Source organism: Cupressus sempervirens, chromosome 11 (genome assembly GCF_028749045.1).
Source record: "Cupressus sempervirens isolate cs-2001-9-10 chromosome 11, ASM2874904v1, whole genome shotgun sequence".
In the NCBI taxonomy this organism is placed as follows: Eukaryota; Viridiplantae; Streptophyta; class Pinopsida; order Cupressales; family Cupressaceae; genus Cupressus; species Cupressus sempervirens.
The window spans coordinates 500897662-500922142 of NC_143128.1; the positions used below are offsets into that span (position 1 = coordinate 500897662).

The following is a 24481-nucleotide window of genomic DNA, read 5'->3' on the forward strand; positions in this document are numbered from 1 at the left end:
ATTGACATAGGACTGAGAGATCTATTGAGGTTGGAGATATGGTGTTCTTACGTCTTCAACCCTATAGATAGAGTTGAAGAAGAGCGGTTCGAAGAAGCTCAAGCCTAGATTCTATGGATCATATAGGGTGTTGAGGAGAATTGGGGAGGTAGCCTATTGTAGTGAGGTTCTCACACCATCGCCCCAAATTCTTTGGGGACCCCTTTTTTTGATTACCTCGGCAAATTTTTGGGTTGTCCAAAATTTTTGAGTTTTGAAAATTTCACGCCTTGGCACCTTCAGGACAAATGTGGGGAGGCTTAGATTATTTTCACCCGGCTTCACTTGATTTTCCAGAGCCACCAATCTCATCCTTAGGCCGGACAAAATTTTAAAGAGCAATATTTGGCAGGATAAAATTGTAAATTTGTACTTAGACGTTTTCTTTTGAAAATCCGGATATAAATGTATAAATTTGAATAATCTTTCAAAAGGAAGATTTTGTTAGACTTAAGTTTTGGAAAATCTCAAATTTTTCTTTGGTGAAAATTTTAATTTTGTTGAAATGAGGCTAAATTGCAAAAATCGATTTTTGGCTCTAGAAGAAATTTTATTTTATTTTTGTCAAAAAAAAAAAATTGGCATAGCAAAATCAATTTGGGTAAAAATTGCAAAAAATTGGCTTTAATAGATTAAAATTGCCTTGAAAACTTTTTGCCTGTAATGAAATTGGTAATTTAATATTGAACAATGGTTTTTGGTTAGCCAAAATCCAATTTTAATGACGTATTAATTATTAAATCCTCATTAAATGAAAATATTTAATATCTCCAAGGCACCATTTAATTTTCTTTTGCAATTTAGAACTAATTGGCAATTTTAAAAGGCAATTTTCATTTTAGCAAAATTGATATTTAGCTAAGTATTTAATTGTGGGCCATAATTTTTGCATTAATTATTGTTTTTCTTGCTCCCAGGGTCCAAGTTGGGTATAAGAGGAGGCCTCTCTCCCGTTTCCTCGTCACTTCTCACTTCTCCTTCTCAAGGTGTTGGCAATTTTGCAAGAGCAGATCTGCACTCTTCTTGGTTGGCGAATTTTGTGGAGGGCGAAATTTGTGGGAGTCAAAATTTTTGGGGGCCGAATTTTGTGGGAGCCAAAATTTGTGGAAGATAAAATTCTGATTTTTGCAAGAAGCTGCAATTTTTGCCCTAGGTTGGGTAATTTTATTTGGAGGTGAATTACATGATAAATTTATGATTTGCAAGTGGATTTGAAGTTCTTGAGGTCTAGTCCTAATTCTGAAAAGTCATTGTACGATTATTGGTTAAGGTGAATTTTCATCATCTAGAGTTGCAAGGGGTCCTTAAGCTAACATCCTTCTTTCGTTCTAGTCTAAGGATTGCTTCCCTTGGTTCTACTTGCCTTCTGGTCCGCCATTCTACCATCCCGTAATAGGGCAACAAGTATGGAGGATGTTAGTGCAAGTAAGAATCCCAAGCGGACAAACACTAAGAAAGACAAAGAGGATATGATGCCCAAAACACCCTTCTTCTCGAAAATGAAGAGAATAACGGACACCAATATCGGTACAGTGGACATGATACGGATGAAGGATAGACTAAAGGAAGGACAATCCCCCTTGGCTATTGGTAAAGATAATTTCAAATCATTTAGAGTTGAAAGGGGTTCTTAAGTGGATTTCTCTCTTTCGTTCATGTCTAAGGATTGCTTCCCTTGGTTCTACTTGCCTTCTAGTGCACCACTCTACCATCCCATAATAGGGCGACAAGTATGGAGGATATTAGTGCAAGTAAGAATCCCAAGTGGACAAACACTAAGAAAGACAAAGAGGATATGATGCCCAAAACACCCTTCTTCTTGAAAATGAGGTGAATAACCGATACCAATGGCGGTACAATAAAAGGATATACAAAAGGCAGTTGCACATCACAGCCTAGGCATCGAATCGACACTTCCATTACGACCATGATGAGCGACAATGGAGCAGCCCTTGATTTTGAAGACATCAGAGAAGAGGATATCAATGAGACCGATTTTGGATCGAGGTTGGATGAGTTGGGGAAGGTTGCTATCAAGAAAAGGCATTTGGGCACCCTTTCCTCTCTCAGTGCTTTTATTGGATTCGCGAAGGAATATGAGAAGGATCACGAAAGGATACTACAAGCAGCAAGTGGTGTGGCGAAGTCAGTGGAACTCAGTGCGAAGCACATACCTTGTCCTCCTATGGAAGAAGTTAACCAAAGGCTAGCTAAGTTCATTGCCTTAGCTAAGAAAATGAAAGAAAAGGGAAGATTTATATTAGAAGATCATTTGATGTAAGCCCAAGTGGCAATTTCCCTTTCTTCTAGAATAGGACAAGTGTCTATTTCTAATTGGCCACCATTTTGGTGCCTTCTCATTGGTTGCCACTTTTTGCACTTTTTTCATTGGTCCATTGATGAGGTGGCAACTTCTCGTTGGCCGATGGGGTGGCAACCCTAATTAGGGTTTTGAGGATCCAATCTAGAGTGTTGATCTTGTTTTGATCTCCATCGTCCATTGTATTTTGGCCCCTATATAAGGCCATTTGCTCTCATTTGTAAAGTGTTGGAGAAATTGTTGCAAAGATAACACCAAAATTGTTCTCTTTTTCATTGTTGTGATTTGCATGTTGATTAAGAACATTGGGTGTTATTGCATGTTTTCTACTTCCACTTAGATTTTCTTTCAAGTTGTTAAAGTTGGTTGCATTTGAAGTTGTTTAAGTGAAGTTAGAGTAGATGGATCGTTGTATGGTAGCATTGGTAAATGTTTGATAGGGATCAATACTAACCACTAGCATCCTAGCGGCTGGTTGGGAAGCCTTGTGTGGTGAACTAGTTTATTGTTCCTTTGAATCATTGCACCTGTGGAAGTGAGGCCACTAGTCGGCTCTCATTAGGTTCGATCCCCATCCATTTGCTAACCTTCCATTCATAGGAATAGGAGTAGAATAGTGAGTAGCTGGGTAGTCGAAGCTTAGAGAAGTAAGTTAAGTGATAGAACTCATCCATTCACCTTCCACCACCACAGCTTTCCATTAACATCATCATCGGCAGACACACCTTCCATCATCACTACCATCAACATTATCTGCCACCCGCACATTTCACAAACCAAACCCCCATCACCTTCATCCCACCAAAGTCCAAGTCATCCTCAACAATTTGCGTAAGGCCGCCTACGTGATTACCAACAAATCACATTGATAAAACTGAGCGAGTATCCACAAGTGTAAGGAACATTGGAGTTGTTCTCTGATGGGGACACAACCCAAGCACAGAATGGACACAACAGAAAAGGGGAAATTATATTAACTGAGAAAATAAGCTAGTACAACAGTATAGGGGAAATAAACTTCAAAACATGCCCTAAGGGCTTACAATAGCATAAATCTGGAGATAATTTCTCCTTTCAGTACCTCCTCTCAAACTCCACTCCGAATTGCCTTTTACAGTGCCAGGAATCTCCTTAAATAGACCTCGGAGGGTTAAGAACTAGGAGTACATTCTAGAAAGTGCTAGTAGGCATCCACCGACCGAATAGAAGGTTCCAGAAGCTGCGTTAGAAGTCAACGCAAATCTAGAAGAATTCAGAAACGGTAACCGAACTTCCGGGAGGCATAACTTTTGAACCGTAGCTCCGATTAACGAACCATTTACATTTTCAGAAAGCTCTCGAAGCGCTCTATAGCCCTATTGACCAGCTTCGCTCGTCCCCCATTTTTCGGCCCTTTTCGAGGTCATTTAATGCCCCTAACCTGACTTTGAAGCATTCTTATGAGGTCTCCACAACTCGAAAAATTGCAATAACTTTCAAACCATGGGGCCTTTTGACCTGATTCTTTTTCTTGAATGCTCTAAATTACAATTACATTCATCTAGCCAATTTACACCTCCTAGTTCACCAAAATGATGGCTCAATTACATACTCCTATTTTTTCGGGATTTACACGAACACTGATAGTGGAACTGTGAGAGTTGGAACCATTATTTGACCCAAATGGGTATCCAAAAATGAAAACACATGAAACAGAAACTAAGTCTAATTATATTTTTTTGGGTGACACAGGATTGCCCTTATACCTCTGGATGCTCCTGCAGCAAACACCCAGGGTAGATTGAAAAGTGACCCTGTCACTTTATGAATGGTAGAGGAAATCCCAAATGGGAAACCTCAGCTGCTGAAATCCAAGTTGAGTCTTCGATCGGTCGTCCTTTCCATTTGACCAAATACTCTTCATACTGTCTGTTTTTGGTACTCCTACCCACACGATGATCTAGAATGTCTTCTATCTCCTCCTTCTTAGAAGCAGGAATTGGACATGGCTTTAACACCAGCTCCTCATCTGCACCATCATCATGATACTCTGTTAAATCTGCAATGTTGAAAATGGGAGAAATGTGAATACCATCTGGCAGCTCCACCTCATATGCATTTCCTGAGTCATGTTTCTTCAAAATTTTGCAGGGGCCAAATTTCTTCATTTTCAGCTTGTTGTAAGTACCGGCTGGAAATCTTTCTTTTCGTAAGTGCACCATCACTAAATCTCCTACTTGGAATTCCTTATGTCTTCTCCTTTGATCAGCCCTAGCCTTATACTCTTGTTTCATCTTGGTAATGTGTGCTTGAACCTCCTCATGTAGACGCTTGATATGTTCAGCAAATTCCTCAGCTTCAGCACTTGTCCTCTCCCCTTGTTCTATCTTCCTCAGCTCTGGTGCAGTCCTTGGGCAATTTGGAATGGTGATTTTCCAGTACTCCTATTTACAGAGTTACTATAAGAAAACTCTGCCTGTGGTAGAATCAAATCCCATCCCTTGGGCTTATCCCCAACTAACCATCTCAGCAAATTGACTAGACTTTTGTTTACCACTTCTGTTTGGCCATCAGTCTGCGGGTGATGCGTGGAACTAAATTTTAGGTCTGTTCTCAACTTCTTCCACAATGTCCTCCAGAAATACCCCACAAATTTAGTATCTCTGTCAGAAACTATACTCCTTGGGAGACCATGTAGTCTCACCACCTCTCTGAAGAACAAGTCTGCAATATGGACAGCATCATGAGTTTTGTGGCATGGAATGAAATGTGCCATTTTGGAGAACCTATCAACCACCACGAATACTGAGTCATTACCCCTTTGTGTCCTCGACAATCCAAGAACAAAATCCATACTTATGTCCTCCCATGGCCTTGATGGGACAGGCAATGGCTGATATAGTCCAGTATTGTGGCTAAATCCCTTAGCAACTTGACAAACCTGGCAACTCTGTACAAACTTCTTCACATCCTGTGAAATTTGAGGCCAAAAATAATGTTTTCTAAGAATGGCAATGGTCTTATCTCGACCAAAATGTCCTACCATCCCTCCACTGTGTTTCTCCTTAATCAGATTTTCCCTCATGGAACTCCTTGGAATGCACAATTGACTACCCTTGAACAACATGCCATCCTGAATCAAATAGTCTAACCACTTGGTTCTATATACAGCAACAGGTTCTTTACAAGCTTTCCATGCTTCAGCAAAATCAAGATCCTCGGGTTACAAATTCTTGAGTTCATCAAACCCAACTACTTCAACCTGCATTATTGTAAGCAACAACTGTCTCCTACTTAGTGCATCTGCAACCCTGTTAGATTTTCCACTTCTATGCTTCAACACAAATGTATAACTCTGCAAGAATTCTACCCACTTCATATACCTCTGATTCAATTTACCTTGGCTATTTAGGTACTGTAATGCCTGATGATCAGTATACAAAACAAATTCTTTTGGCAATAAATAATGCCTCCATTTCTTTAAGGCTTGAACTATTGCATAGAACTCTTGATCATAAACATAATACTTCTTCTTTGCATCATTCAATTTTTCACTAAAATATGCAATAGGCTTACCTCCTTGGCTTAATACAGCCCCAATAGCGCTGCCACTGGCATCACAATCCACCTGGAAAACCTTTCTAAAATCTGGAAGTGCCAACACAGGTTTTTTTGTTACCTTCTTCTTTAGCAATTCAAAACTTCTCGCAGCTGCTGCAGTCCATTTGAACTCTTTTCTATCCCCTCTTATTGTATTAGTTAGGGGTGCACATATGCCACTGAAATTCTTAATAAACTTCCTGTAAAAACTAACCAGACCATGAAATGATCTTACCTCAGTAGCAGACCTTGGAGTAGGCCATTCCAAGATGGCTTTTACCTTCTCTGGATCCATTTTGAGACTTTCAGGTGATATAACAAACCCCAAATAGACTAACTCCCTTTTCGCAAAGATACACTTCTTCAGATTAATTAACAGTTTCTTTTCCCTTAGCCTTTCAAGGACACTACGAATATGCAATAAATGTTCTTCCAAAGTCTTGCTGAAGATTAAAATATCATCCAAATAAACAATAACAAATTTTCCCAAGAACTTCTTAAGTACCTCATTCATGAGCCGCATGAAGGTGCTTGGGGCGTTCGTCAATCCAAAGGGCATGACTAACCACTCATAAAGACCCTCCTTGGTCTTGGAGGTTGTTTTCCACTCATCTCCTTCTCGAATCCGTATCTGATGATAGCCACTCTTGAGATCTATCTTCGTGAAGTACTGCACTCCACTCAAGCAGTCCATAAGATCATCCATCCTTGGCAAAGGAAACCGGTACTTGATGGTTATCCTATTTATAGCTCGAGAATCTGTACACATCCTCCACTCTCCATCCTTCTTTGGTGCGAGTACTACAGGTACTGCACATGGACTCAGGCTCTCTCGAATCAAGCCCTTCCTCAACAGCTCCTGAACCTATCTATTTAGCTCCTCTATTTCAGCAGGAGTCATCCTGTGAGCAACCTTGTTAGGCAAACTAGCTCCTGGAATCAGATCTATCTGATGACTGATTTGCCTTACTGGTGGCAATCCATCTGGAACATTATCAGAGATAATATCTCCAAACTCCCCTAGTAAATCTGAAACTTCAAGTGGTATTTCACTACTACCTTTTTTATCTTTCCTAGGAATCAAAGCATAGCACATATGCTGATGTTTCATGCCATCTAAAAATTTCCTTTCATCAACAAGACAAATCCTAGCACTGCTACATACCTTTTCACCTTCCTTTTTCATGGGCTTCAATTTGTGGCGAACTCCATCCTTTGTCAGAGAGTATGTGTTTGCATGTCCATCATGTACTGCATGTCTATCAAACTGCCATGGTCTACCCAATAATAGATGGAAAACATCCATCGAAATAACATCACAGAGAACTTCATCATGGTAACTCCCAATTTTGAATTTTACTAAACATTGTTCACTTACCAGGACCTTATGATCATCTTTTACCCAAGCAATCCGATAGGGCTGGGGATGTTTCTCCCTCTTGAGCTTCAGCTTAGAGACCATCTCTTCTGATACCAAGTTATCAGTGCTACCACCATCAATGATCACGTCACAACATTTATCCTCACACTTGCATCTGGTACAGAACAAACTCCTCCGTTGTCCTGGTTCAATCTCACCACTTAGTAGGACTCTTTCATTTACCAAGGTCTCTCCTCTTTTTGCATCCTCTGAATGTGATGATTGTGCATCTTCATCCACATGAGCAACCCTAGCTTGGCCCTCAGCTCTCCTATCTGTCCTTCCTTGTCGTTGAGGGCATTCAAAGGCACGATGACCTTCTTCATTGCAATGGAAACAGGTAGCACGGAAGCCTCCTCTTCCTTGTCCACGTCCTCTACCTCTTCCTCTTTGATTTCCAAAGTCTTGATCATGGGAGCAGTTGAAACCCTCATTCCTCTGGTTCCTGCTAGTACCCACATCTTCATTCTTCTTTTGGGTTTCATTGCAGCCTCCAGATGATCTACCGCTTCCCCTTCCTCCTTGACCGCGCCCTCTTTGTCTTCCTTCAAACCTTTTATTCAGCTTCTCTTCAACTCGCAGGGCAAACTGGTATGCCTCTTCAACGCTGGTCATTCTTACCAGACTTAATTCCTCCTGGATGCTAGGTCGCAACCCACTGATATAACGAGCAACTTTCTCCTTATTTGCTTCTGCATACCCCGCTCTAATCAAGAGTCGGTAAAATTCCTCTGTATATTCTTGGACTGATCTTCCTGCTTGCTTTAACCCATGCATCTTCTTAAACAAATCAAGCTCGTAGTCCACGGGAATGAACTGCTTCTTCAATTTGTCCACCATGCGATCCCATCTTGTGATCTTCTCCTTTCCTCTTCCATTTCTTTCCAATTGGACCTCTTGCCACCAGATTTTGGCATGGCCTTTCAGTTTGGCCTTTGCAAACTTAACCCTATCTGGGTCCCTGATATCCTCATACTCAAAGTATTCTTCTAGTTCATTGATCCAATCGATCAACTCATCTGGTTTCAGATTTCCTGAAAATACACCCACTTCAATTGTAGGTCTTTTCCCAAACTTAGTAATGGCCCTAAAAAGCCTTTCCTCTGCATGATTCAGAACTTCCCCGTCAAATTCCCCTTCTGGTCCAATTTCATCTTCTTCGTTGTCATCTTTACTTTCATCACCTGCGGCCACAGTTGCTCCTCTACGGAGCGCCTCCTGCAATGCTTGTACCTGCCTTTGGAGGGCTCTAACCTCCTTAGGATTAATAGCTCTGGCCCTTCCGCCACGCTCTCTTCGTGGAGGCATCTTCTTAACTCAAACCCACTACCACATAGTCCTGGTGCAAACTGCCTCATAGTCGACGCTCTGTCTACACACTCAGGAAAACCTTTTCTGATACCACTTGATGGGGACACAACCCAAGCACAGAATGGACACAACAGAAAAGGGGAAATTATATTAACTGAGAAAATAAGCTAGTACAACAGTACAGGGAAAATAAACTTCAAAACATGCCCTAAGGGCTTACAATAGCATAAATTTGGAGATAATTTCTCCTTTCAGTACCTCCTCTCAAACTCCACTCCGAACTGCCTTTTACAATGCCAGGAATCTCCTTAAATAGACCTCGGAGGGTTAAGAACTAGGAGTACATTCTAGAAAGTGCTAGTAGGCATCCACCGACCGAATAGAAGGTTCCAGAAGTTGCGTTAGAAGTCGACGCAAATCTAGAAGAATCCAGAAACGGTAACCGAACTTCCGGGAGGCATAACTTTTGAACCGTAGCTCCGATTGACGAACCGTTTACATTTTCGGAAAGCTCTTGAAGCGCTCTATAGCCCTATGGACCAGCTTCGCTCGTCCCCCATTTTTCGGCCCTTTTTGAGGTCATTTAATGCCCCTAACCTGACTTTGAAGCATTCTTAGGAGGTCTCCACAACCCGAAAAATTGCAATAACTTTCAAACCGTGGAGCTTTTTGACCTGATTCTTTTTTTGGAATGCTCTAAATTACAATTACATTCATCTAGCCAATTTACACCTCCTAGTTCACCAAAATGATGGCTCAATTACATACTCCTATTTTTTCGGGATTTACACGAACACTGATAGTGGAACTGTGAGAGTTGGAACCTTTATTTGACCCAAATGGGTATCCAAAAATGAAAACACATGAAACAGAAACTAAGTCTAAGTATATTTTTTTGGGTGACACAAGATTGCCCTTATACCTCTGGATGCTCCTGCATCATTCTCATATCCTATGAGCAATAACTTTTCAAGAGAGGAATTGTATGTTTGATACTTCGTATCGGATATTCAATTACTAATATGTTATGTAAGTGATACAAAATTCGCATCAACACCTATGAGCTAGAAGTACTAGATGACAATAGGATTCATAATGTTTTTCATGTCTCATGCCTCAAGAAGGCTATTGGTTAGCATGTTACGAGCTCATTCAGATAACCACCTCTAGAGGAGGAGGGAAAATTAAAGTTGGTACCTATCGAGGTGTTGGAGGTAAGGGACAGATGTCTGAGAAATAGGCCCATTAAGAAGTTTCTAGTATGTTAGAAAGGGATGCCTATTGAAGATGCTACTTGGGAAGGCGAGCACATACTGCACCATCTAGTTCTATGATTGCTTGAGGGCAAGCAACCCTAGGAGGGGAGAACTGTCATGTCCCCCCCTCCCCCTAGGCATGATTAACACAACCTAATACTAACCTATTTGGACATCCCGATAGGCTAACATGCTTCTACAAGGGATGATAAGGGGATCAAAAATTAATGCTAAGGTTATTATCTTATGATGATAGTTCTCTATTATGGCCCTACAGTTAAATTATTTGTCTTTGCATTGACCGAGATTCGTAAAGTGGGTTGGGATTCTCTATCATGTGACTTGGCCAATTATGATGATACTTGTAGTTGGCATTTGATAGTAAATCTCACTGCGGTGATTCTGAGCACACCCTCAGTAACATCTTCCAACTCTTGGCATGCAACCTTGAGACTTAGTAATGCCTTTTGCATGCTAACTTTCGGGGGTGTTTTTGGAGGAAGGTGGCGTCTTGGTGGGAGACAAAAAGGAGAACAAAAAAAAAAGTTTGAGAATCCCTTCTGAGACTACAATTTTCTTAAGGACAATATCCCTTAAGAGTTGAGATTGAACGTAGCCCTAATCCTATGGAAACAATTATTTACATGTTCACCATTGGATTCCATGGATGTCCAAAGAGTTTGAAGGAAGAAGCCGGTTAATTCCAAGTATTCCAACTCATGATAGGGACACTCGACATCATGGAAATGGCCCGTGATACCAAGGGAAATGCGATATGAAGGTTTTCTATAGTGGCATTGAGGGTCGCATACAGTGTGGCACAAAACTAAGCTCAACATATGTCTAAGAATCCAATGTAACTCACCTTTAGTAGAAGCTGGAAATTGGTTGTTGGCCGTAGTAAGACCAGTGATGGAAGAGGCCAACATATTATCTAACATCAGTTGATCATCTTATATCATTTAAGACTGGGCATCCATGTGTATACAAGTTGCTAGTAGAAAATGGGGTGAAGTGTTGAATCAGTTCTTGTGGACATTCGGATCAAGTCACTACCAGGAGCTGCAGCTTCCTTGTTTTATCCCTTTTACTGGTCATTTTGTATTGTACATTGAGAACTGTGAAGATTAACACTTTAGAATTAAAGCTTTCTTGTGAATCATTCTATTGCATATCAGCGCATAGACATTTCCTTGTATTCAAAATACTACGACATCTGATTGCATGAGCTAAATGCATGGGTAATACTTTATATTCTAGTATGTTGGGCACTGAAATATTATTTGTGATTATCTTGACTAATTTTATTGTAACTGCTCTAAAAAACACCAGTTCAGGCTAATACGAGTTGCAGGTCTACCAGTAGTTTCTACTTAAAATTCTTAACCATTTTAACTCTGTAAAACATAGCTCATTTATTCATAATGCACCTGGGTCAATATTTTTTTTCATGGGAAACTAAGGATTATTACAAGTCTAATTAGTGATCTTACGAGCTAGAAGAGTCCAGCTCTATCAATTCACTCAGAAGTGCCATATACTCGAATAGTGCTTACGAGCCTTTCTCTATCAGACTGAGTCCTGTGCAGCAGCAACATACTCCTGGTCCTCTCTTAACGTCTATCCAGCTGCCCTATTCCTCCTCCATATGATAGGAGACTGAGGCTAAGGATTCCTCCGTTCCTCCTTCTGAACGACTCGCTATGCCTACCTACTATGTTCTCCAGCTTGTGTGACTAAACTCTAAGGCATCTGAGTTGACTTATCCTTGGGTATCTGCTCCTCCAGAACCTCCATTAAGTTGTTTAACTTCCGAAGAGCCCTCTCCTTGAACTTCGCATCCCTGTGTACAATTGTGTTCTTGAGGGCTGGAATATAAACTTTCCTGGCCTTGGAAGTTTTATTGTACCTAACAAAGACACCCATCTCTACAGTTGGTTCCAACTTGGTCCTCTTCCATGGGAATATGAAAATACACAAGGTATCTAAAGATGCGAATGTAATGTCCCCTCTTTAGTTCGACAGGGCATTGATCATGGATTTGCCTATTCCAGACTCTCGTAGGCAAATGGTGTGGAAAGAGAGTCAATTCTGCGGATCAGATAGTCATATCTTGCTCTTGAAGAAGTGTTAAGAGGTTATATTTTATCATTATGTGATATTGGGGCCCACATGTTATAATTTTAATTTGAGTTGCACTTTTTATTTTATAAAATTACTTTATTATAAAAAAGTGCATTATAATGAGAAATTATAAAGGATGTTTCTAGAAGTTCTAGCAACTTCTTAGAAAAGTGAATAAATAGAGGGCTGGGCCTCTCATTTGGACATGCTTGGATTAGAGAACTCTTCTACTTCTTCATTGTGAAGACATTTGTGGACTTTGGATCTGCAAATTATTCGATCTTTGGGAACGAATCACTCCCTTGGATTGGCGACTTTGAGGGTGTGAAATATCACCTGAATTGTTGCATAATTGGAGTTGGTATTCAGCCATCTCATTGGAGCTTATTGAGAATTCGTTGTTAGGGTTTGTTTTTGGTTGGAATAAGGATTTCAGATTTGCCCTATCATTGGAGAAGCATTTGACAAGAGTTTGAAGACAGAATAAGTGCATTTTCAGAATTGGCAAAGCAGGGTTCGGAACCACATAATTGCTCATATCTCCTCAACCCCTTGGAGTTATTTTTTTTATGGTTTTACAGGGTTACTACCTAACCCTAGGCGCCCATTTTCCTTAGATTTGGGGGTCCCAAAACCCTAATATTATTTTATTTCAGCAGCCGTACAGGTACGGCCTGGTACGGCCCTGCTAGTTTGGGCAGCAGCAGCAAATTAAGGATAGTTTGGGGGTGCGGTTGGAGGTCTTCATCAATGATCTGCAGCAAAACGTGGTGTTCTTCCATAGTTCTTCAAACCAGGTTCTTGCATTCTGAAATATATGTCAATTTTTGGGTAAATTTGCTGTCATACAGTCATTGTAATAATCAGATCAGAATTGGGAATAAAATAATTTCAGAATTTATGGCATTGTAATTGAAATATAGTTCAATGGCTTTATATATATTGTAATTCTGTGATTATATTCTGAAAGTATCAAATCTGAAATTACCATATTCTGAATATTGTTACTGTTACACGCCAAGTGTTTGACAAAATTCCTAAGTTCAGTTTGAGGGTTTCTGTGGCCTTTATAGAGAGGGTCATTACAGCGAATATACTCCAAATCCTGTTTCTTCTTGCTGAATGCATCCTTTGGTGTCAACTTGTCTAACACCTTGTGCAGGGTCCTATTCTGCAAGTAGTTTGAGGTGCTTCGAAGCCTGTGCTCATATCAAACATTGGCTTCCATTGTTGAATGAAACCCTCAAAGACATTTGATGATGGTTGTAGAATTTTTGCCTAAGATTTGCATGGATTTGAGTTTGGAAGGCTCTAGAGTCAAAACATTAAAGTTCATGCCCTTTACAAGTTTAAAGTGAATCATGTTTCTCCTTTTGTTAATATGTAATATATATTAGTTATTCATTTAAGAAAGGCTACATACAATATCATATGGCAGACTACCATTATTCTAAGTAAACTAGACGGATGTGATGTATACACATATGATGAGCAAGTTGTTTTAAATCCTAAGAGCAAACAAATGTCACTTTGTCAAAGGCTCAAGTTGTTGTCTAACTGTATGTTTGCTAGCAGCTAATCATGGATAACAGTGAGCTTGAATGAATGGGCTCTCATCAATCATGGAACTCATTTGTTTACATTCAAAACGCAAAACTCATTTAAGGTTACACTTGACTAAAACTATTATGCATGGAGCATTCACTGTAACGACATAATATGAATAAAATTGCCCGCAGATGTTGCTACTGAGAGACAAAGGAAAACCCAATAGGTGATTTCCTTTTAACATAAACAACTTATGTTATCAAAAGTTACATTAAAATTGAAGATTGCTAACTGATTGTTACTGTGTAAAACAACTTTGATTACATTGATAATACAATAAGCAATTATATCATTTAATTGGAAATAAAATGGATTACATGAATAATTTCTGTGGACAGTACTTTCCACAATTATATTGTTATCATGAAGACTGTAATGTTTATTGTTTTTTAATTTTTAAGTTTGTATTTTCGAATTTTCTTTTGAGTTTATTTTGCTGTCTGCACTCAATTTTATGTAATTATATTCTGCACTTTATAAACATCATTGCATCTGGCTCTGTTTCTGTTGTTTCCTTTTCTATATGGTAGTTAGGTGCTGCAATAGTCTTTTGTAATACTTATATCAATGACCTGTGTTGCAGTAGAGAGCTGATGTATCAGCAGGTCATTCGGCGATTTGCCCATTTTGATGCCATGCGGCTTAGTGATCCTTCCTCTGTTTTTGAGTTACTTCTGATTTCCCTTGATGAAGAGGAGCGAAGTGGTATGTGGGATGAAAGTGATGGTCCCAAAGAGCAGATAGCAAAGGTAATGAAGAAACTTCTACTTGGTTCATATTCATTCAATCCTCAAAACAATTTAAATCTTGTTTATATTACTTTCCAGGTTTATTAATTTGCTTGATTGCATAATTCTGAGCATAACGAAATCTGAGAATGAGGGAAGAAAAACACAAATCCTTAAATTTGGGGTGTCCAAATAAAAATAACTGTTATTTTTATCTGCAATTACAATTCACCAGCATTTAATATATGGCTATATTGTGTCAAATATCTTTAGTTATCACTATCAGCAATCATCATTCATAGGTATATTTTATCTCATTGTAGAACTCATATTTTGAATTTTTAAATGAAGGATTTCGTGCATACACTACATTTTTGGTCTATATAGAAATTTGGGATCTTTTATTCTCTAGTATTTACATTTTCCCAAATTCGTTTTGCTCAAATGCATTTCATGTTTTTCTCTATACAATTTGTAATCTTTTTTATAAACATGAATACTGTGGTTCATGAAAAACACAGAAGTCAGTCAAGTATTTTTGCAATCATATATTAGCATTTTGAATATATCCATTTATTAGTTGTGTATAATGAAGGATCAATTTAAGTACTATAGAGATTTAAATGTCCGTGCACATATTGAAAAATAAAAATAAAATCAAAACTGCTATTTTTATTGGTTTGTTATGTCTACCAGTCAGTTGCAAATAAGGCAGGCTTGTATAAGCTTCCTTTTCAGATATATAATTATTTGTATTCATAAAGTCCATATGCATATCAAAATACCGATGAATTCAAAACTTCATTTCTGTGTGTATTTTTGCAGTTGAATGTTGAACTGCTTGAAAAGAAGTCTGAAATGTTAAAGGAATATTTCTGTGTTGGAATTGATCAGCAAGGCAACCTATATAACCTTCCACTAGTGCTTGATCAATATACTCCTGACATGGATCGTCTTCCCCATTTTGTTTGGACTTTGGCAAACGATGTATGTATATCTAACTGATAAACTCCATTTTCTAATGTGCTTCTTGACTACCAATATTATTTTATTTTAATTTTGTGGATCTATTGATTGTTTACTTATCATAAAAGATTATTTTTCATTTTTGAAAGCGACCCAGATTTTTCAAGCTACATTATTCACATAATAACAGAAATCATATGCAAAAAAATTCCTTCTATTAAGAAAACCTTAACATTAGTGTAAGTTAAGGAATTGTAGTGCATTGGAAAGGAGCTAAACTGTTAGGACATAAGCATGAAATTGGAATGCATGACAAAGCTTATCAAAAAAAAAGAAATGTCAGTACTTATTAGTTTGTCCTAACTAGAAAATAAGGCCAGTTGACATATATGTCCAAAACAATATATAGTTCTCTAATCTCCTTGAATGTTTCTATGTGGGAATAGACCTAAATTAAATGTAATTTAAGAGTCTACCATTTTGAAACCCGAAACAGCCGACCCAGAAGCGGGAAAATGAATCTTTCCAAAGCACAATGTCCCAAAAATCCCAAAAATTGAAAAATTGACATGGGGTCAAGGACAAGGTCGACCCTGCCCTAGGTCAAGGGCAAGGTCGTCCTTGACCCAGAAAGTCAAAGTCCTCAGTTTCACAGATAAAGTTGTTAGAAATAGGTTGGAGAGAGAGAGAGAGAGAGAGAGAGAGAGAGAGAGAGAGAGAGGCAAAACAAGGGGAAAACAGCCAGATCCATACAAAGACCCATTCAAGGCACTTGACATGACCCTAGAAGTTATCAAGCTTTCCTATTAATTCCTTCAGCCTCTTGCTATATACTTTGACAGATTCATTCTCCCCTTGCCTTGTATTATAGATATCTGTTAGAGAGAGAGAGAGAGAGAGAGAGAGAGAGAGAGAGAGAGAGAGAAGCAAAACAAGGGGAAAACAGCTAGATCCATACAAAGACCCATTCAAGGCACTTGACATGACCCTAGAAGTTATCAAGCTTTCCTATTAATTCCTTCAGCCTCCTGCTGTATACTTTGACAGATTCGTTCTCCCCTTGCCTTGTATTATAGATATCTGTTACTATTTCATCATCGTCCCAAAGGAATCTGAATTCTTCTTCAAAGGTTGCACAGAGATTATTCCATGTGTTCTTCTTGCCTACCTCCAAGTTGGTATACCAGTCAATGGCTATACCTCTTAGTGTGGCCGGAAATTCTTTTAGCCATTCATTTGCATCATTCTCTCCATTGGCTTGCCATATGGTTATACATGTTTTGCAATGGCGTGCAGGGTCCTTCGAGTCTTCCCCTGTGAATCTAGGAAGTTTTTGTTTGTCTTCCCTTATTTGTCCCTCATGCTGCGACTTTCCCTCCTACTAGGACACTCCCTCCTATTGGGATGCTCCCTCCCACCGAGATGCTCCCTGCTATCAGGATGTTCCCTCCTGACTAGCTCCCTTCTGAAGGGTTGCTACCTCCTGACGAACTAGATTCCTTGTTGCTTCACCCAACACTATCTCCTCCTAGGCTAAAGTTTTGTTCCAGTCGATGTTCTCTTCGTGCAGGGGTTTCAGGATTTTTGCACTCTTCCTAGTGTCTTAGAGATAGCCAAATTGGCTATTCCTTCGATTGTGTTCTCAATCAACTCTTCTTCGATTCGGAAGTGGTCCACTCGTCCCCTTAGATGACGACATCTTTCCTCTTGTTGTTGGAGTTGTAACTTCCTCAGGGAGACTTCCTCCTCAGTTTCTTCCTTTGGCACACGCCTCGGATACTTGTTTGGAAGTAGGGGCATGAATTGGTTTATTGCCTATTTATCTTTCTTGAATTATCATGCCTCTCCAGTTCTTGTGTCCTTTCAGTGAACTCTTGGAGCACTTGTTGTCTTCTTTGTTCTCTTTTTGTTTCTACTCTTTCTTCTAACATACGTACCAAGTTTATTGCCAACAGTCAAGGGATATGTCCAAGTAGATCGTATGCCGCTGGTGGTACAAAAAGTTCATCCCATACCGTGCTCTCCGGAATCACTCTCTTGTGGGCTTCCCTTTGCATGTACTAGTTGACATAAACTTCCTACGCTGTTATTAGATTGCATGTCAACTGATCTTCTTTGGTTATTTCCTCCTCTTCATCGTCATTGTTCATTACTTGTATATGTGGTAGGAAGTGTCTTCCCATTTCTCTATCTTGCCTCATTGACAACCTCCAGGTTTGGACTTAGACAATGACGCCAAAATGTAGAATGGATATTAACACAGAACAATGCAACATAAATTCAATAGTACCAATAGAACATTTATTACTAATAACAAAAATATCAAAAATGACGAGGAATTATTATTACTTTATTGATACTCAAAAACATGAGTACATCATACATATTCCAAAGTTCTTATAAAAAGGTCGGTTGGTTGGGAAAACCAACTGACGCATCTCTTCACTTCATAACTACCCAAACCCAACAAAGCTTAAGTAGTTCTAATTACAATATTACTTTATTATGTACTACAATCATTCTGGGACAAAGTACGATGGGAGATGGAAGAGGCTTGTAACTTTAAACAAACAATTAAAACTTATATGGAAGCATTAGGACAAAAAGTAAATTATGATAAATCAAAGATTTTCTTTCTCAATACTCCTTGCGAAATAGAAAGAATATCTGTAACACAATGGGATACAAAAAAAGAACTTTTCCCTGTAAATGTCTTGGCATTCAATTGGAAAAATGTACCAGAGAAAGTAAAACATGGAATCTTATATCTTAAAAAATAGGCAAAAAATGGAAAGATGGAAAGGGAAATGGCTAACTAAATATGGAGGAATAACCATGATTATAACAGTTTTATCTGTCATTCCAACTCCAGATGTCATGTCTTCCACTTCTTAAGGGAGTAAAAAGAAACTTAGACAACAAGTTAAGGAAGTTCTTCTGGCAAGGCACTGAAGAGAAAAAGAAACAAGCATTGATCAAATGGGAAGGTATATGCAGACCTAAGGAATATGGGGATTTGGACATAAAGAACAGGAGCTGGCAAAATGAAGCTCTAGGAGCGAAACTAATTTGAAGGATGTACCAAGAACATGATAGCAAATGGGCAAAAAAATTATTTCACAAATATTTGAATAGTTCAGATCCTTTATATTTGTTTCAAACTAGAAATCCACCTAAAAGATCTAGAACTTGGAATTTCATGATGCATCGTCGTCCCCTTATATCCAATTATCTTAGGACATTGGTCAAGGTGAAGATGCTCTATTTTGGGAAGATTCGTGGGATGGGTTTCCTCCACCCCGATAGCCTTAACTTGCCTACTAATATTAAAATTATACTAATAAATCTTTGGGGATATCATGATAGCAGCTATAAACAAATTATTGATGATGACCAACATTGAGGTTGAAAGTGGAAACCAGTTGAAAAAACAAAATCTGTCAACTTGGGAAAAGAAAACTTGTGAACAATTTCTTGAAAATAGACAAGTTAATCACAAAGCTAGGACGGATAGATTAATATGGGGTGACTCAAAGAGTGGGAAATATAGTGTCAAGAGAGGATATGAAACAATAATTAATTCTCGTCAATGGGAAAAGATAGATATTCCTCTCAATCTTTGTTGGGAGGCAGTATGTCTTCCCAAAGAATGGATCTTTCTTTGGGCAGCCTTGCAAATGGGAATCCTTACGGCTGATAGGTTTACTGAGATGGGCTTTAAGGAGCCCTCAAGATGTTCTTTATGTGAAAATGAATCAAAGACGACTAAGCATTGATTGTTCCTATGCCCTTTCGCTAGAAAATGTTGGGATTGGTTATGTCAAAAGCTTAATTGGTCAACAGCCTTTCCTGTCAACTTTAGGAATTTTCTTAATAGTTGGCCTAATCATGGAAATTCTAGGGTCTACAGTAATTTATGGAAAATTTCTCCATCCATACTTCTATGGGAAATATGGATGGAGAGGAATATAAGAATTTTTGTCAACAAAAATTTGGATCTAACCTCCTTTCTTAGTAAAGTGGAAGCATGTATTATAGAGGAATAAAATGATAACCTCATAAATTCTCATAAGGAAAAAGGTTCTTTCTCTGAGTGAGATGCAGAAATGCGTAAAAACAGGTTTAAGCTTATTAATCCACCTTTGATCTACTCAAAAGAAAATAATCAAGCCAAGGTGGATTGCAAATGAGAACCTCCTCTAGTAGATTGGGCAAAACTTAATTTTGAATGGGCCTCAAGAGGCAGCCCAGGTCCTGTTGGATTAGAATGTATTATACATTCTGACAAAGATTCTTGGAGTATTAAACATGCCAAGCCCTTAGGGGTACTCTCTAATAATTTAGCAGAATTAGAGGCCTTGATCAAAGGTCTAAAACTTAGCTTGGAAATGGACATTAGAAAGTTAGTCATTGAAGGGGGTTCAAAAATTATTCTAAATGCATTAAGGAAAAAAAATACTCTTAATTGGATATTAAACTCTAAACTTGAATACGCGTTAAAGATAGTCGATCAATTTGAAGAAATTAGTATTAAACATATATATATATCAAGTAGGAAATAAAGAAGCAGATATATTAGCCAACAAAGGAGCAAATGGTGAGGACCCTCTCAAAAAATTGAAGAAATTAGTATTGAACATATATATCGAGTAGGAAATAAAGAAGTAGATATATTAGCCAACAAAGGAGCAAATGGTGATTTAGACAAGAGCCTTCAACACATCGGTAAATTGCGAGCCTCTCATCGAGGAGGTCTTGGGTTCAAATCTACTCGTGATTAACACATAATAATAATAAATAACCTAGGCTTCGGCTGTTTACCTATCAAAAAAAAAAGAGGAGCAAATGGTGAGGACTCTCTCCAAAATTATAATTAAGTCATCCTAAACTTATAACCTTAAAATAATAATCAAAGATACCTTTATTAATCAATTTAAAAATCTACTATCTACAAGAATATATTAGATAGTAACTCTTCTTAAAACAGTCTCCAAATTAAGATATTAATCAAGGATAGGTCAAACATACCAAGATATAATTAAGGACAACAAAAATGTTTAATTTTAACTATTATATAATCTTGATTTCTTGTTAAAATTCTTTCTCTGATGAATCAAGGGTGACCTTATACCTTATCTATGTGTGTTTTTATCGTGACTTTTGGGAGTACTCATTACTATGTTTTTGATCCACACATAGAATATTTGATGAGGCATCAATGTGGATTGAATCTGAGGTTGTACCATCCTTTTGGGATGGTTATTTTCTATCAAATATAGATGGGATCAGTGACTACAAGTTGGATTACATACAAAGTCAACACATCCATAGGAGCCTAGCAGAGGATGGAGATAGTGGTAGTGTTACGGACTCTCTTAGATGTTCTTATCTCCACATTTGGAATGGATGCGAGCTCAACATGCTTTGAGACTCAAGTGACGCTAGGGTTAGCACTAGAGTTTGGGGAGTCTCCTTGATTGGCTTCACCACTTTAGGCATGATGAAGTTGAGTACAGTGTCGAGCAAAAAAAATTTGAGGATGTTCTTCTTGGCAAGCTTCTCTTCAGTGTGTGGTATCATTCTCGTGCATCAAGATTTTAGATAGATCTCATTGAGAAGCTTATAGGAGTTTACACAATGAGGAATGCTTACTCCTTTCTTTTTGATCCTCCTACACGACCCCTTTCCGATGCACAATTTAGTTGCAAATGTATTGGACAAGGTATTCGATAGCTCACTCTTGTGTAGTTTCAAGAAGCAAGCTTGGTTATCCTTCTGAGTTGCTTAACTATGAGATGTTCACTCCCATGACATCTACAGTCGGATTCGTTTGAATTTTCCAGGTTTTGTCAGTTGGATTGGTGGTGGTGTTGCAAGAGTTAGTTGGAAATCATAGGGACATTACATAGTTCTACCCTTGGGATTAGGGTGGACTGGTGTGTTTTGTGTTTCTGAGATTGCTTGCAAGCAATTTCAAGAAGGTTAGACTGTAATGCCCCCATTTTCATGAGGATCAACTTTTAGAGTATTAAACGATTTCATGATCCTCGTAGGTTAATGAAGTTGTTAAGAGGGTCCTATTGGTAGAGCTAGAGATCAATTCCAAGTCCAATGGTTAGGAATGTTCAGGATTGCTCTTCATTCAAGTGAGATCAGTACACTTACTATTTGCAGTAATTGTCTATTTCAAGATAGTCAAGGTTTCTATCTTTAGCAAGGTGCCTGAACAACTTGGTGGCAATGTTGAGAATTTATATCATTGATTGGAGGAGGTTATTCAAAGACTTACTATTTATAGTAAGTCATTGTTGTGGAGTTGTGATATCTGGTAGGGGTATCCATTCTTAGTGTCTGCACAGTGATTGATTCACTTGTCAGTTGGCTCAGTTTGAGGGACTTACTATTTGTAATAAGTCAAGTTTAGCTAGTTGCTATTTTCAGCAGTGCACTTAGGCATCAGTCACGGGTAGTGAATATTTGCATTATGAGTTCATCTAGTGGAGTTCATAAGCTTGTAATTTTATTAATGATTATTAGTTATTGTGTACTTAATAATTAAGTGAGCTTGTTTTAAATGCTAACTTCGTTAAATATTAATTTAATAAAGTTCATAATAGTGCCTAGGTCTTGGAAGAAGTATAATTGAATATTATATTTCAAACATAAAAAATAAAAGTTATGTGGAGTGTAAGCTTGAAGTTTGTAGCCGATTTGCATCTGAGAATTATAAATGCTTTCAATGCAAGGGATAAAAACAGTATTGTGCATCTGATTCTTATGAAATTGTTAAAAGGGTTTGAAACAAGGATTTCAAATTTGAGCTTGAAGAATTGTGAATTCTGCCAAATTTTTTGGCATAGTAAATTGGTGAAACACCCTATGAATCATGCCAGAGATTTGGCTTCATTTAGAGGCCAAGATTGAATTGATTGATTGCAAATTTTGGTGACTTAAAGCTCTATTAACTTTCAGTATTGTTTGCAATGGCATAGGGCTTCATTTATATGCAGATCACAGCTTGTTATGAGAGCTGCATTTGGAATTATAATGCAGCTGCATGGTATCTAGACTATGACGAGCCAAGAAGGGGTGTTGTTAAGAGTTTAGAGGGGCATGTTTTGACAGGGAGTGCTTCTACAATTCACTTTCCAGCTTTGGTGACCAAGAATAAGAGTTTTGGATCAGCTGTGTTCCATTATTTGGTGATCATTAATGCATACAAGGTTTTTATATATTGCAAATAAAGTTATTTTTCTAAGCATTGTTTATCATTGTAAGAAAATTCAAATGCTTGAACTGAATAAAAAGTTCTTGTGGATAGTTGTGGCATACAATTTGTATGCAAAATTTAGGATGAAATGTCTTCGAATAGTCTATTTATTTGCAGAATAATATGTTTGCCAAGTATTTGACAAATTTCCATATTAAATATCAAGCAAATTTTAATGATATTACATAGTCATTTGCAAGTTTCTCTCATTGAAAATCAGATATCATTGAAACCAATTTATTAATTTGCATGCAAAGTGTTTGACAAAATGTCAAACCTGTGAGTTGAAAGTTAGAACCAGTAGGGGTTCTTACTGATCTGCTGCCACAGTTCTAATCTGCAAATCTAATAAGGAATTTTGCTACAGTAACCTCTCTAGAAAATCATTGCCCAAACAATCTTTTTAGCTGATATAATAATGATTAGACATACTACAGGCAAGCTGGGGTTGTGTCCAGCTTGGAATCTTAAAGAGTTTTTGTTCTTGAAGAGTAAATATGCTGCAAATCCTGAAAACCAGAGCTCCAACCTCAATTTGCAATGGAAATAATAAAACCTGGCTGCGCAAATGAAACCCCCAAACTTCTATTTATTCCTTTCTCATCCCTAATGTGTCAATTCTCTCCCTCCATTTTATTTCAAAAATTTAATTAAAATGTTTCTGTCAATTAATTTGATCCAAATAAGGTAATTCAATGCAAACATGGAAATTAGCCTTGTGGTATATAAAACATCTTTTAAAACAATTTATACTGCATAGGTAGATGGGCCCATGACTTTATTATAACTTATTGAAATATAATGAGTTGCTGATGTTGATGCAGATACAAGAATCAGATGTGCGGATGCACAATTTTTTTTTTTTGGATTTTGGATACGACTATATATATACATACATACATATATACTATTATTTATATATGCAAAGAAATGCAAGAAATATACAAAAATAAACCATTCCATAGCATCATACTTCACCATTGATAGTTCAACTTCAAACTTCACAAGCACAAAGTGACAAATATACAAATTGAAATAGCTAATTATTAAATTACTCAAGTTCAAGATTTCAATGCAATTTGAATTACAAAATCAAAACTTAGTTCATGATTCAATGTTGATCAATCAAGACTCAAGACTCAAGATTCACTAATCAAATTCAGTCATTTAAAATCATAAGGATTCTAAAAAAAATCCACATTCTCATCATCTCCAATTGCTGCAAAACTTGCAAGTTCAAGATCATATGAACTAAACATGATTCCGCTTGTGCTATGATGCTATCAGCATCATCATCTGTGATTGTAGTAAGACCTTGAAACATTGCATCCAAGTTTGCACATTTAGCGACTACATCCCAAAGCTTGGTTGCCCTTCCTTGTATCCATCCTTCTTACATGACAAAAGACGCAAGTTGGTATGTATATAAACCAAGTCCTCAGCATTCTTTGAGCCCAAATAGTTGTGCTTCACCGAATGAATATAGGATTATGTACTCCAATTCCATTAAGCAGTAGAAGAACTTGCAACCTGGGTAGTGTTCATAAAATTAAACATACAAATGAAAAGCAAATTAAAGAATGTTAAACACTAAATTGTAGAATACAATTGGTAAACAAAAAAACTTACTTGTGAGAGGATCTTGATTGCAAGAGGTTGTAGATGCTTGTATGGTTGACCATACACGCACCACCATGTGATAGCTCCCATGTCATTTTGGTCCTTTATTGCATATGGAGTAAATTTTGATCCTGAAATAAATAAGCCAAATTCTAGCCTCACCTTTTTGTGCATTTCATCATCTGGGAAGAATCTTGCAAATGTATTGTAGCACCCATTAGCAACTTCTTCATCCACATA

The 24481-nt window shown here is 37.9% G+C and overlaps 1 protein-coding gene across 2 annotated transcripts in view; it reads left to right on the forward strand.

The window, feature by feature from the left end:
• Window positions 1-24481, forward strand: part of MLH1 (MUTL-homolog 1) — a 255513-nt gene that overhangs the window by 151293 nt on the left and 79739 nt on the right. Inside the window, exons 12-14 of one of the 2 annotated variants that reach the window (XM_089808703.1) lie at window positions 14241-14406; window positions 15211-15372; window positions 22344-22574. In XM_089808703.1, coding sequence (XP_089664829.1) covers window positions 14241-14406; window positions 15211-15372; window positions 22344-22574 — 559 coding nt within the window. The remainder of the gene's footprint in view (window positions 1-14240; window positions 14407-15210; window positions 15373-22343; window positions 22575-24481) is intronic. The other variant, XM_089808704.1, reaches the window with a different exon arrangement.